General features: G+C 38.7%; 1 protein-coding gene across 3 annotated transcripts in view; it reads left to right on the forward strand.

Annotated features, from left to right (window-relative positions):
- The window catches only part of VEZT (vezatin, adherens junctions transmembrane protein), a 65561-nt gene extending 53454 nt beyond the window's left edge, over positions 1-12107 (forward strand). For all 3 annotated transcript variants that reach the window (XM_017804425.1, XM_017804426.1, XM_017804427.1), the window contains exon 12: positions 674-12107. In XM_017804425.1, coding sequence (XP_017659914.1) covers positions 674-1245 — 572 coding nt within the window. In that variant the 3' untranslated portion in view covers positions 1246-12107. The remainder of the gene's footprint in view (positions 1-673) is intronic.
- Positions 12108-13093: the final 986 nt, after the last annotated feature.

Consider the following 13093-nt stretch of genomic DNA (forward strand, 5'->3'; position numbering starts at 1 on the left):
TTGGAAATGGACATTATATCATTTTCTTAAAACGAAAGACGTCTGTTCTTCAAGAAGTGATTGTACTGAGTTGTACTAACCCTTAACACTGGGAGGAGAGACTTCCTGGCAAGCATCCCGTTGCTGGCAATGGGACTCGCTGCTGCTACTAACTTCAAGAGAGGCTAAATTAAACCACACTTTATTTGAGGACATCTTACCTGATTGTATGAATACATGTTGCATTTGTATGTTGTGGCGTTGGAGATCGGGTATTGCCTATGAGGACTTTCTCGTGTACCAGCTGTCTTTAGTGGGTTAGGTAAACTGTTGCTTAAAAAGCAGACAGTTCAAATTTGTGTGCTGGACAGTAGTTACACTTGGGTTTTGCTTTAACATTGAATGCATCATCTGTGTTCGATGTCGGCTTTAAACACGACCAATTTTGCGCTGTCTCTTCACATCACAGATTTTAAGGAATAGTTACAACAAGTAGCTATCACATTTCACTTCAGCTTTGTGATTAGAAAACACTTTTATTTTAAGTTTTGTCGTGGATTTTGTTTCTGTTGTTTTAGTGGGTTCTGAAGCCATTTTAACCCTTATAATCTTGCAACTTTGCAGACAGAAATAAATTATTTATATATAGCAGCTTGCTTTTAGTTATCATTTAATTTTTTTTCCCCTTTTTAAGCTGCAGTGAAACCCTTGCCTTCTGTAGAACCACTGAAGCTACTAAATAATTTGGAATCACATATGAATTCAGATACAGAAAAGCAGGACTGCAGCCAAAGTGGTGATAAATCTGAAGAAAAAGACTCTAATCCGCAAGTGACTGCTGCTGATAAAAGCAGGACAGAATATTTGTATGAAGACCCTGAGATGGAGAAAAACAAAAACAGTACTGCAGATGAAGATGTTTCTACAGGGACTGAAGAAAGAATGTGTTATCAGAGTGAAGGGGAAGCTGAAGAACTCAAGCCGAGCAGTATGGACGGAGTAGAGGTTTCACAGCCTCCCTCTAAGGATGCATTGCATTCAAAAATCAAGCATAGGCTGGCCCAGCTCCACATATCAACAGATTTAAACTTCACATCTGGTCTGGCTGCACAAGTTGCTGCCAGGTCTTTCACTTTTACTACAATGCAGGAAGAGACTTTTGGAGATGAGGGAGAGGAGGAGGAAGAGAAGACAAAGGAGCATGAAGACCTTGTGGAGGACTGTGAGAATGAAGATGGAGGCTCTGAAAGTGAAGGAAAAGTATAAGTCTGAGCTGAGCTTTGTTAAACCAACAGCAGGCAATTTGATGGAAAAAAAACTGAGGTGAGGTGTGAAGGTGAAAATACTGGATGGAAAAAATAGGAGACCTAAATATAATACATCTTGTTCCCTAAGTCTGATACACTGAATAGGACTTCTAAGTATATTGAAAATTTGCAGGTAAGAGAAGTTTAGGCTGCATTCAAGAAATAGATGGCTGTTCCATTTTTAAGGTCCTAGTGATGGAGGTTGGAATTGACCTTTGTGTTTTCTGTTTTATTTATTTATTATAATGTATTGTGGGTTTTTTATTTCTAAAATGAAGAAAAAACAATGTCTTGATTGACAACAGACTCCGGTTTTTGCTTTCTGATTCTGTTGTCATGGTATCAATGTTTGTTCCATTAAAAAAAACCCAGGACATTTCTTTTAGAGGAACCTGAACTGTTCCCTGTGATCTTCCCCCACCACTTTTGTTTCACTTCTTGTATCTGCAGTGTGTTGACTAAGCCACAGTAGACATTTGTGATTCTGCAGCTAGTGATGTGGCACCCAAATAAAATGTAGAATTTTAAATAAAAACTTGAAAGAGCTAGTATTTGATATGTCCTGGGGTATGGGGCTGAAATAGTATAAAGTTAGTCATGCTTCATATTAAGGTTTATTTAGAATTTTATGAAGGGTTAATAAATGATTTCTAGAAGTTGTAATTCATGTTAGAGAAATGTGTTGTAAGTATATGTTAGGGAAGGCTATAAGCACACCAGTAGAAAGCACTATAGACAGCTAGAAGCTATCTGTTGGATTGACAGTAGGTGAGAAGTAAACACCTGTGTATTAAACCAGCTATTAATTATTTGTTAACCTTTTGTAAATTGAACCTTAATATAATTATTCAATTGGATATAATGATTGATTGTACATTTTTGTTAATGTCCTAAAGTAATTTTCTTAGAAGAAAATTATCTGAGAGCTTAACAACATGCAGTACTTTGTTTAAACAGCATACTTGCTTTTCCCTAATGTTCTTTCACTTTTCCTTAGATCACAACTATAACTTGTGTGATTAAGAATCCTTGAGAGAACAACAATTGTGTATTTTCTAAGGTGTATCTTGTAACTTAGTTAACTGACACTGATGTCTGGATGTTTGGTATGAGATTATGTGGGTTGTTTTTTTCTCTGTGGTGATGTTACAAGGAACAGGAAACTGCTCATCTCACAGAGGAACTGGTTAATGATTTCACTGCCCTCTCTTCCTTTTGCTCTCTGACACAAAATGAAGCTCGGATCCCATGTCTCTAATGACAAGAGCGCAGCTTCTTTGTGTGGAATACTCCAACCTGGATACACTGCATCAGTTACTTAGAGTATTTACTGGGTTTTGCAAGTTCTGTAGGGCAAAGGTTTTTTTAGATGCAGGTGGTGCAGAGCAATGTCTTTCCTAGGGTGCTGATGGGAAATGGGAAAAGCCAACAAAAGTCAGCAGATTAGGGTGGAACTCTTGATGGTATGTCAGAAAACAAGTGCTTTCTTTCAATCTCCCTCTCTTCTGTTAGTGATTTTGCATGAACACTGTGAAATATGTGGACTTCTTCACAGATGGTAGAGAGGTAAATACCAATTAATAGACAAGGGAGTATGTGACTTACATGTTCTTTCACAATATAATGCCTGTCTTCTCCTCATACACAGGTTTTGGGAAGAGAATGTCTTGCCATTTTTCTTTGACCAGTAACACTGTGTTCTGTGCCCTTAGTTTTGTGTAAGTGACTGGAAACTGAATGGTTGATGTCTTGGGGGTGTGGTAAAAGAAAAAATCAGATCCTTCTCAGAGTGTATTGAGAAGCTAAGCCTCCTCTTAGAGGTAGAGTATATTCTTCTGTAACCGGTAAAGATTAGGCTAAGATGATGAAACGCTTTTATTTTCTCTCTGGTAAGCAATTTTTTTTACCAAGTCTAGAACAGCTGCTTTGGATAAATTGTGTTTGAAGCATTGTCCATGCTTCTGAAAAAGTCTTCCTCATCCTTGACTTGAGATCCTTGAGTTCACAAAGTGCCCAGATTTTTTTTTTGTTCCTAGCTAGTTGTTCGGACTCCCTAAATGTATGTTCCATTAATGCTTTTCCATAAACTCATTGCACCATCATCTCATGATCTGATGTTGTGTATCCCAGAAAGGATACTCCTGAATTTTTCGAGTGGGATTCAAATCATAGTTTACAATGTGTATGGCTGTGTTACCAACCTGGAAAGATGATCAGATTTAGGATATGAATTATTACGGTGCTCACAATTTTGGATGAAGGCAGTAGTAGCCTGAGTGCTTTGCATTGCTACTAAAATTGGTTTCAGATCTCACATTTATAAAAATTGCCATCTCTTTATTCCTTTGATGCAATCCTTAGCAAAAGTCCTGGAGAATCAACTTTGGTGGCCAGCTTGGAACCTAGTTTTGTTATGTGTTGATCTTGGTGATGAAACTGAACTAAAAAAACCCATCCGTCATGAGTTGTTCATTTTCATCCATCAGTTGTGTCAACGTAGGGTTTCGTGGCCATGTTACAAAACAGCTCATGAGTCCACCCTTTTTAGGGATTACTTTTCACTGTTCTTATTGCTGTGATGCCATTTACAGTAGTTACCTCCAAACAGCTGTATCAGGACGGACTGCGCTGCTGGTGTGAGACTCGGGATTGCCCACGTTTACATTATTGGCAAAGGTGGTGACGTGTGAAATTACAGCCTTGACATTAGACATGGGTATGATCAAATGATGACTTTTTGGAGGAAGTTCTGATCCTGCTTTGAACAAATTGATTTTCTACAAGCACTTTAACTGATTTCCATGGTCTGTCTTAGTGCAGTCTGAGAAGCTACACATATGAACACGTGGGCTCACTTGCTTTCTCTGCCTCTCATCACATCCGTATATGACAGCCATCAGGTCATTTATTTTGATTTATTTAATATTCTCCCTGCAGAAAAATATGGCTAGGGGTGTACAGCACACAAAGCATGACTTCCCTTGACTTGATAACCAGGTTCCATCTACGTGTGTTATGCACTCTGTCATAATCCAGATTTTCTCATAATTATGTCATTTGCCATACATGCTGTATGTTCCTTCAAGAACCTGAGAGATTTCTTGGCAATCACAATTTGTTGCTGCATTTAAAATAATGTATATGATGAACACACTGAAGTGTGCATTAGCTCTAAAGAGTTGTGTTAATATATTGAGCATGTCGAGGTCTGAGTGCTGTTCTGTGTTCTTTGGCTTGTTACCGGAGATACAGATTTTTGTGAAAACAGAACATTTGCTTCTTAGGGCTTTGTAACTTTTTGAAACATGCTAATCAGGAAATCCATACTAAATAATGGGTTATGCTGAGGGATATCAGCAGCCAAAATTCTTTATGAAGAGCAGAGTTAACAATAAATGCATTTTCCCTATTCCATTTCTAGTTAGCAGTTCTGTGAAGTTGTAAGTAGAACCAAGTAATTATATAGGGTTAAGTAATTTCTTCTCCTTCTATCCTACTGGAAGACACTCCAAAGATAATATTTACTTCTTAGATTGGATTGCAATATGACACTACATCTTTTATATCACTTCACTTTACAGCTAAAGATGTAGATAAAGGCTTAAATGGGGGCAAAGATGTGTAATAAGAAGATAATTTGTCCCTTTTGTTAAGTGTATTGTCTTCACGACAGAAGTTGTAAAACAGTTGTGTCATGGAAGCAAATGTAGAGAGTGACAGATAATCAAGCATCTTTCAAATGGAGTTAAATGTGTCTGTGTCAACTACAGGCAAGATTCGCAAATGTAAATCTTCTGTTTTCGGTGGTGGCAGTGAGACAGTTTTACTCCCAACAGAGAATTGCTGGACATCACTGAATCTTGCACCTCATTTTCTAAGTGCAGGATGGAACCTGGTAGAGTAGCCAGTTTTACTGAGGTTTCAGACTTTGTCCTGAGCACACCTGTCTGTGTGACTGACACAGTATTGGAAATTGTATGTGTACTGGAAGTGCAAAGTTTGCAACTGTCTCATTAATTTATTCTGTAATAAAAAACCCGTTAAATGGTGGACCGTGTGGAGTTGTTTGCCCACACTGAATTTTGTAATCTTGTAGTCTATGCCTTTTTTCTTTCTTTCCTCTTTTTTTTTTTTTTGACAGAAGTGAGGTCAAGTATACTAAACTGCCCTTGTTCTTTAAAGTATTTAGTGAAAGGCTGCTGTTTCTCTGCAAGTGACTTGTTCCCAAGGCTAATTACTCTTTAGAATTAACAGGGTTTCACACAGTCTCATCTAAAAAAGCAGGCATAGTGTGAGAATAGCACTTGGTCAGTGTAAAGGGCCAGGCTGTTCTGGGATCTTGTCTGTGACAGGGACTAATAGCAGATGCTGAGAGAAGAGTATGAGAAAAGAGAGATTTTTAGTGATACTTACTCAGGATATTCCTCAACAATTTGTGGCTCAGGGATTTCTTGAGCCAGTGGTGGTGGTGGCTGGTCAGCTTAACAGGTTCCAGTGGAATCCCTTTCCATAAATTTGTTCAACTTCATGTTTGGTCAATTATTCCTAGTCCCAGTGCCAGTATGCAGTCATCTTTATGAGATTTGTCAATAAAGTTTTTTGGTTTTTCTTTTCTTCAACTGAGCAAGCCCACTTCCCTCAGTCCTTCCACAGAGGTCATGTTTTTCACCTTTTGTGTGCTTTCCTTAGAAATCTGTCCAGTTTTTGAAGTATAATGACCAAAGTGTGGTGCAGTACTTCAGACATAACCTCAACAGTGCTGAGTATGGAGTAATAATCACCTCCCATAAAACTGTGAACCATTCAAATATATTTGAGTTCATATAAAAAAAGAAAAATCTTTTCAGATCTTTTACCTCTACCCTAGCTATTAGAATGACAAATGAAAATATTTGGTCTAATGGAGGAGAAATATTTATTCACTGTCAGCAGGATTTGGCTGGACAATGTTTTTCTTTGCTAACAAAACAGAAAGTTGTTAAATAAAAATGATCTTGCAACAGCTGCCACCTGGTCTAACACAAATTAAGATGCCAAACAACACTTGTTTAAATTTCAGCTTGACTTTCCAGAGCTTTTTTGGTTTCTGATGAATAAGTATGCATTACAAAATATATTTTCACACAAGAAACATGGATATACGGATGTCAGAGACCAAACTGAAGACCTCTGTGGCTAATTTTTAAAATGCTTGGTAGTGTGCTTTATGCATTTTCTCATCATATTTAATTCCCTCCTGTATATGGGGGTTTTTTGTCACCTTGGATTTTAAGTACCCAAAAACCCACTTTGATTTATTTGACTTGGAAATTTGTGCAGTAATCAGATACTTGGTAATGGTACCATAACTGTGGTAATAAGGCATAGTCATAAGTAGGGGAGAAATCTACCTGCCATGAACTTTGCTTTGTAGATGGATACAGCACTCTAATATGAAAGTGTTCTCGATATCCTGCCTCACCTTTCACACTGCTGTCTCTCTAGTTATTGTCAGGTTATCAGAACACAGCTTGGCTCAGCAGGGTGAACGCACTGTTAGCCCACATTACACTTTCTGAATTGAACACAGGATTGTGAAGAAGTGACTATAATGTAGTAGATGAGGAAAAAGTTTGTTTCTCTGTTACAAAGTGGCTTATTTTAAAAGGGTTGAATAGGACCAAAACTTGGATACTTTCATATGTTCAGCATGTTTTGACCCTTTGTACCTTCTCAGCTTTAAATCTTAAAGGCCTTACGGACAGTCTGCTTTAAGGGGGTGCAGTTCTAGAGCAGCTTAAACCACTTCATGGCTGTGCAATCCCAGTCCCTCCTTTAGGGTGACTTTTCTGACCATTCAGTGATTCAGGACATGCACAGGACTGGAAGTGTGTGTTTTAACTTGCAGCTGGCTCCCTGAATCCTAATGAGGATAGTGCCACTCATTATTTTCCTCACTCATTTTGACTCTTTTTTTGTTGTTGTTGTTCTTGAGGCCTAGGCTGCCCAAGACTCTTTCTCTGTTATTCTCCAGAGTCTCTAAGAACTGTTTATGATAGTGCCAGTAAAACTGAAATTATCATGCATGGTTTTTTCTACTTACTGTTTTCACCCTTCTGGTCTCTCTGACACCTATGGTCCTCTCCCTTTACTACCGCTCTTAAGACATTCAAATTTTAAAATAATACACAAATTCTTTTTTATTTGTGTTTGTAACAATAACGACTAGATCTAGAATTGTGTACTGACTTTGTCACTTGACTGGAGAACTGAAACAGAAGGTGGACACCATAATGGGGAGTATACAGTCAAAACAGAAATAATAACAGATCGCAGCTCAAATTTATACCACACTTTTGGTGTAAATTGGCTTCTATAAGTAATTCTGACTTACTGAAAAACATCAGTTGCATTTTAAAAATAACTGAAATTCTAGTACAAGGTCCCAAAATAAGTGTCATTAGTTGGCTAAATTTGTGCTCAAATCTTCATATTTAAAGACTGCTTCCTGACCTTCTCCAGCTGCATGGATAAGAACTGAAAATAATCTCAAATTTCTAAAGAGTGTGACCAATCCTTTCCGTTACTTTGTGCTATTAAAAAGAGGTCCATTCCTAAACAAACAAAAAGAGAAAAGTCAGTGCTTAATATGTTCAGTAGTCATTGCTGACAGAGAATCATGCATTTGATCTCAGTAGAAGCACCATAAATGTGGGCTGTTTATAATGTTTGATATCTGTGTTTCAGTAATAATAATAATAGTAGGCTTTCAATGTATTATGGGATAAAAGCCAGAAACCTGCAAATTGTCCTCCAGATCTTTCATCCAAAGGCACAGCTGGTCAAATTTAAACAACTTCATGCTGGCTGTTCCTGCACTGCTCAGTATGACATGGTGCTCAAAGTTTTTAAAGTCCTAACGTGACTATTCATAGACAGTCTGCTTGCACCTGTGTGCCTGAGGTCTGCAAAGCTTGTAGAGATCACAGGCCAGTGCTGAGGGAAACCTATACAGGAACAGGATGCCTCATAAGCATTTTAGGTTTATTGTCTCTGTCTTCCTTCATTGCAGCCTCCATGCCATATGCAATCCCACTCTTAAACTTTTTCCTTCCTACCTTTCCTCTTCATAGGCCACACAAACCAATTGGGGAGGGTTTTTTGGGTTGCTTCTCACCTAAGAGACTATCCTGTAATGCACCAGGTAAGTTATCTCCAATAAGAAACTTAGTGGCCACACTGCAAGGGATGGGGCCTGGGCACAAGGCTGGAGAAGCTCCTCTGGTTTGGTCACTTCTGGGAAGGGTTCTGCTCAGGTGATTGACTGTGGGGGTGCTGAGCTAGACTTGATGACTCCACAGGTATCTTTCAAAGATCCAGTTTTTGCGAGGTCCATTCTTTCCTCTGATGTCTTTCTCTCTCCCCCCTCTTAGCAGCCTTCAGCTCTTCTCCAATATTCCTTTGTCAGCTGTTGAGGAATTTGGCCACTTTTTCCCTTCAATTCTGAACACTTTGTCTAAACTTTATGAAATGACAGGCTAGAGGAAATCCACACCAAGGTGCTGCTGCACATTCCCAGTCATAAAGTCATAAACAGAAGTGTTCTTAGGGCTGTTTCAATGTTTGTCCTGACATTCCTTCTAGGGAGCTTTGGTCTACATTTCAACCGACTTCCTATTTCTTCCTGGGCTTCAGAACATTCACTTCCAGGACTTTTCCTCCTTAATGACTATAAGATGGTAATGTCTCCTCAGCAAGACTGATCCTTGAACAGGTGTTCCTCATTAAACGAGCCTTACTTGTTCTTTCCAGTGGAAGGGTGGCACAGTCATAGCTGCGTCTGCCTTCCACTAAACAAGCTTGCTTCTTTCTGCAGTAGGGGCTGAAAACGTGCTTTCTAGCTGCTATGCCAATGTGCTCTGGCTCCACAGCTGCCTAGTCTTGAGTTCAGGAAGCTCTGGGATATAGCAGTTGTGCTTAAACCTTTCCCACTGACAAAGAGCATGTATTTTCATACTACAATTATTACTAAATCTCCCCTGAATTGAACTATTTTGAATTTTCATTAAGCAGCATTAACAAATTGTTTCTTAATTTGAGGGATTTGTGTGAGCTTTATAAATATATATATATATATATACACAGACACACGCTTCATATTGTACTGTGTATTTCCAGGTATCCCACTGCAAGGCTTGTCAAGCAAAGAGGTTTATTTTTCTCATATCAAACTATCCAGTTACTTATCAGAAGGTAAACAAAAACTTAATTCTTGCTATTTAATGGCAAAAGAGTTGAATTGTGTTCTACCAAGCAGGTTCTGTGGAGGTATTTAAAACACGTGCTAATTTTACACCTTTAATTAGAAAAGCTGTTTTACTTTGTTTTCACTTATCAAGGCTTTGCACCTGAGCTGCTGTGAGTGCCTGCGTTCCCATCTACCCTGTCTTAAACATGTAAACAAATACATGTTCCTCAACATTTCCTGCCTGCTAAGTCTTAGCATTTCCCAAAACAGGACCTAAGGGCAGCATGGATTGCCAAGGAACCACAGGGAAGGGAAAGAAAATAATCTTGATAAGCTGCTGTTTAATTGGTTAATAAATGAGAGCTAAAATATAAGACAAAATGTTTAAAAGAACAAACTGCAGCAAGAAACTTCTGGCAGGGCTACAGAGGGAAATCACATGATACACTCTGAAGTTTGCAGACACTGGGAATGATCCACAATTTCTTGTCCATGTGAAGTGGAGACAGGAAACACTCACCAGACTGGTAGTCTTCAGCAGCTTTTTCAAAAAGCCTCTATTTTATCTCCATTTCATTTCCAGAGAAAGACTTGGTGCTGCTGTGGTGGTGTATCAAGCTATATGTAATCAATCTCTGTATCTCTTCCTTTAAGTTCTGTGTGACATCAGTCTCTTTCCTTCAACTGTACTGCAAACCCATGTGGTTTGGCTCCACTGGGAATCTCTTCTGCACCCACTCTTCTAGTTGCTGATGCTGCTTTAAACAGTTGATTAGATCGGTCTCAAGGAGGTTTAGGTCAGCAGGTCCTTAAAGCAGTTATGAAGCCTGGGGCCTGGTCTCATAACTCAGGTTCTGGCTTGGATGTAGGCAGAAGCAGGAAGACATTCCTGGATTCTGTCCTGTCTTTGTGAAAGGGTTTCCTGCCAATGATACTCTCCCAGACCCTTTTGTGTTTCTTTTTTGTACTTTTCCACTTTCCTCTCTCCTTTTTCCCATGGATATGAATCAGGACTTAAAGTCTTTTTTGCATATTTGATTGTGTGCATCACCAGGATTATTTTTAAGCCATTTTTTTAAATTTGTGCCTGGGTTTTCCCAGTTTCAGACATAGTTTTCTCAATTGTAATGCTAACCACTTTCAAAGTCTTTTTGGTTGCTATTATTTCTCTGGCATCTATAATAAAATTCTGTCTCACTACTGCCTGTATCATTTTTTCTCCTTATCCGGTATCCCTGACAGTTGCCCAGGTGGCGTGGATGTGGCTTATCCATCCTTCAATTAGTAATGATTGAATGGAATAGGGAATGCTTTTAAAGGGATGCACAAATGCTGTATGAGCACTTTTTTTGATCTTTTATACAGAAGTTTATTTATAATTTCACTTTCATCCTGAAGATGAAATTAATTTTAAGCAATCCTGGCAATAGTTTCTGCATTATATTTTGCTGATTCCTCAGTACAAGCACTTTAGTAATGAACACTAGTTACTCTTGTCTAAATAAGCGATGACTGAAGAATGTTTTTCTGTGTGTCACATGCTTCACGCTACAGCTTCCCCTCATCCTTCAGAGACCTGTGTGCTGTGGCAACTATTAGCAAAACCCCTTTAAGCATCACCTAAATGGCTTGGTAGGTGGGCTTTTAGGAAGAGAATACTGTGTCAGGTAGATCTTTAAGAAGCTCTGCAGGAGATGTATTTATTCTACTTGTCTAGCTGTATGACTTGTAAGAGGCAAGCTTTCTTTGTATGTTTTGAAAGTGCCAAAATAGCAGCAACAGAACAGACTGGCTTCTTTTATCCGAAGTTTTGTGGCTCCCTTACACTGCTTAGACTTTATCATCAAAACAGAGGCTGTGTTCTGCTGCTGTTAGGAGCTGTGGCTGATGCACACCTCTTCCTGTAAGCATTCCCTCATTTGGTTTTAAGGTTAACATCTGTTGACGCTCTTCCCACTTAGGTATGACTCACTCTCACCTAATTCAGGGAAGGGAAGCTTAAGTATTACTGGAGAAGAAGGAAAATAATTTGATTGTGAAAGGCAAGGGGAAAGTTGATGAGGCAGGAGTATTTATTCTTACCGATTGAGTCTTGCTGCCTAATTGGTGCATAATCTGTTGTGCAAAAAGGTTTGCTTATTCTTTGCTGTTTCCTGGTTTTCATGTTTGTTTTCATACTGAATACTGAACAGATCCAATTGCTGCTGTTAGAAGGAGAAGTCTGTCTACCAAAAGGGATCCGTAATGTTTTCCTTTACTTGGAGATTTTTTGAATTCTAAATTACCTGTGTGTATACTTCGTAATGTACCATATGCAAATATTCTTCAGGAATTGATACTACCACTTTAGACAGTCAGTATTTTCTATGTAAGAACTGTACGTTTCCTATACTGCCAAGAATGTATATATATCTATGAAGACTTAAGATTGTATCTTTTTGAGCAAGCCTCTTTCTTCAACCATCTGAAATTTTCTTCCTGTTTCTCAAGTTCTCTGCTATTTATTAGACACTTGTGTTATATTGTGTACTTTTTTGTATCAGTTGTATTGCTGTATTTCTCCTTTCTCTCATTAAAACCTGTTCTTCTCATCCTTCTGCCGTGCTGCTTCATATTGGAAATACTCACACTGTATCAAGTAACCTGCTCTAGTGTACTGGGTTGGGTTGAGATGGAGCCAGACCAGTCCTAAAAAGCTGGTCATTCAGACTTCTATTATATCGTTCCACTGATCCCAAAATGTAATCAGTTTTACTGTATTAACCTTCCCTATGGTTATTTTGCAGCATTGTACATACTCTTACAAGACAGTGAAGAAGAAACCCAGAATGGGACACCCATGGTATAAACAAATGGACGAGACACAAAAAATGTACCGAGAGATGAAGTCCATAAGTCTTATGAGTGGTTCTGCTGACATACACTAAGAAACCAGTGGTCTTTCTGAGTGAAGCAAGTTTTGAGGAGGAATTTGGAAGAGGAATCCAAGGGCAATTTTTTTCCTAGAAATGTGGTTTCAGTTTCAGTCAGTTATCTGTGCTGTCTCCATGCTTAACTCATCTGCCAGATAAAGAAGAGGGGAAAAAGGAATGCAGGGTAGGACCTATTTGCTTACTTCCATTAGAGAAACAGCTGATTTACAAACAAGAAAATGCTGTCTCCCAAGAAATCACTCCACGAACAGATAGAGAAATTATAGTGGTTTTTTTATCCTCCCAGTGAAAAGCAAGATTTTTTCAATGTTTCGCTGATGCTGATCCCTTTTTAGCAGTGCAGAATCTTCTTTGACCTACGGCTGAGCTCTCAATGGTATCTGTTCCACAGCATGGTATGCAGGAGGAAAGAGTTCAAAGGTCCATTACAATAGACCCAAGGTATTGACATAAAGTGAACAGAACATGCGCATATGTGATGGATATCTGGCAATTTTTGAGGCTGGGAGATCAGCCAGCAAGATTGGAAAGTACCAGAAGCATCTGCTCTTGGAGACTTAAGGATGAAATTAATCACATCTTTAGCACCATCTTCATAATTACGGTAGAGTATATGGAAATAGCTATGTCACCTAGCCTTGGCTTTC

The sequence above is a fragment of the Lepidothrix coronata genome, unplaced genomic scaffold (assembly GCF_001604755.1).
Source record: "Lepidothrix coronata isolate B3197 unplaced genomic scaffold, Lepidothrix_coronata-1.0 Scaffold9, whole genome shotgun sequence".
Taxonomy (NCBI): domain Eukaryota; kingdom Metazoa; phylum Chordata; class Aves; order Passeriformes; family Pipridae; genus Lepidothrix; species Lepidothrix coronata.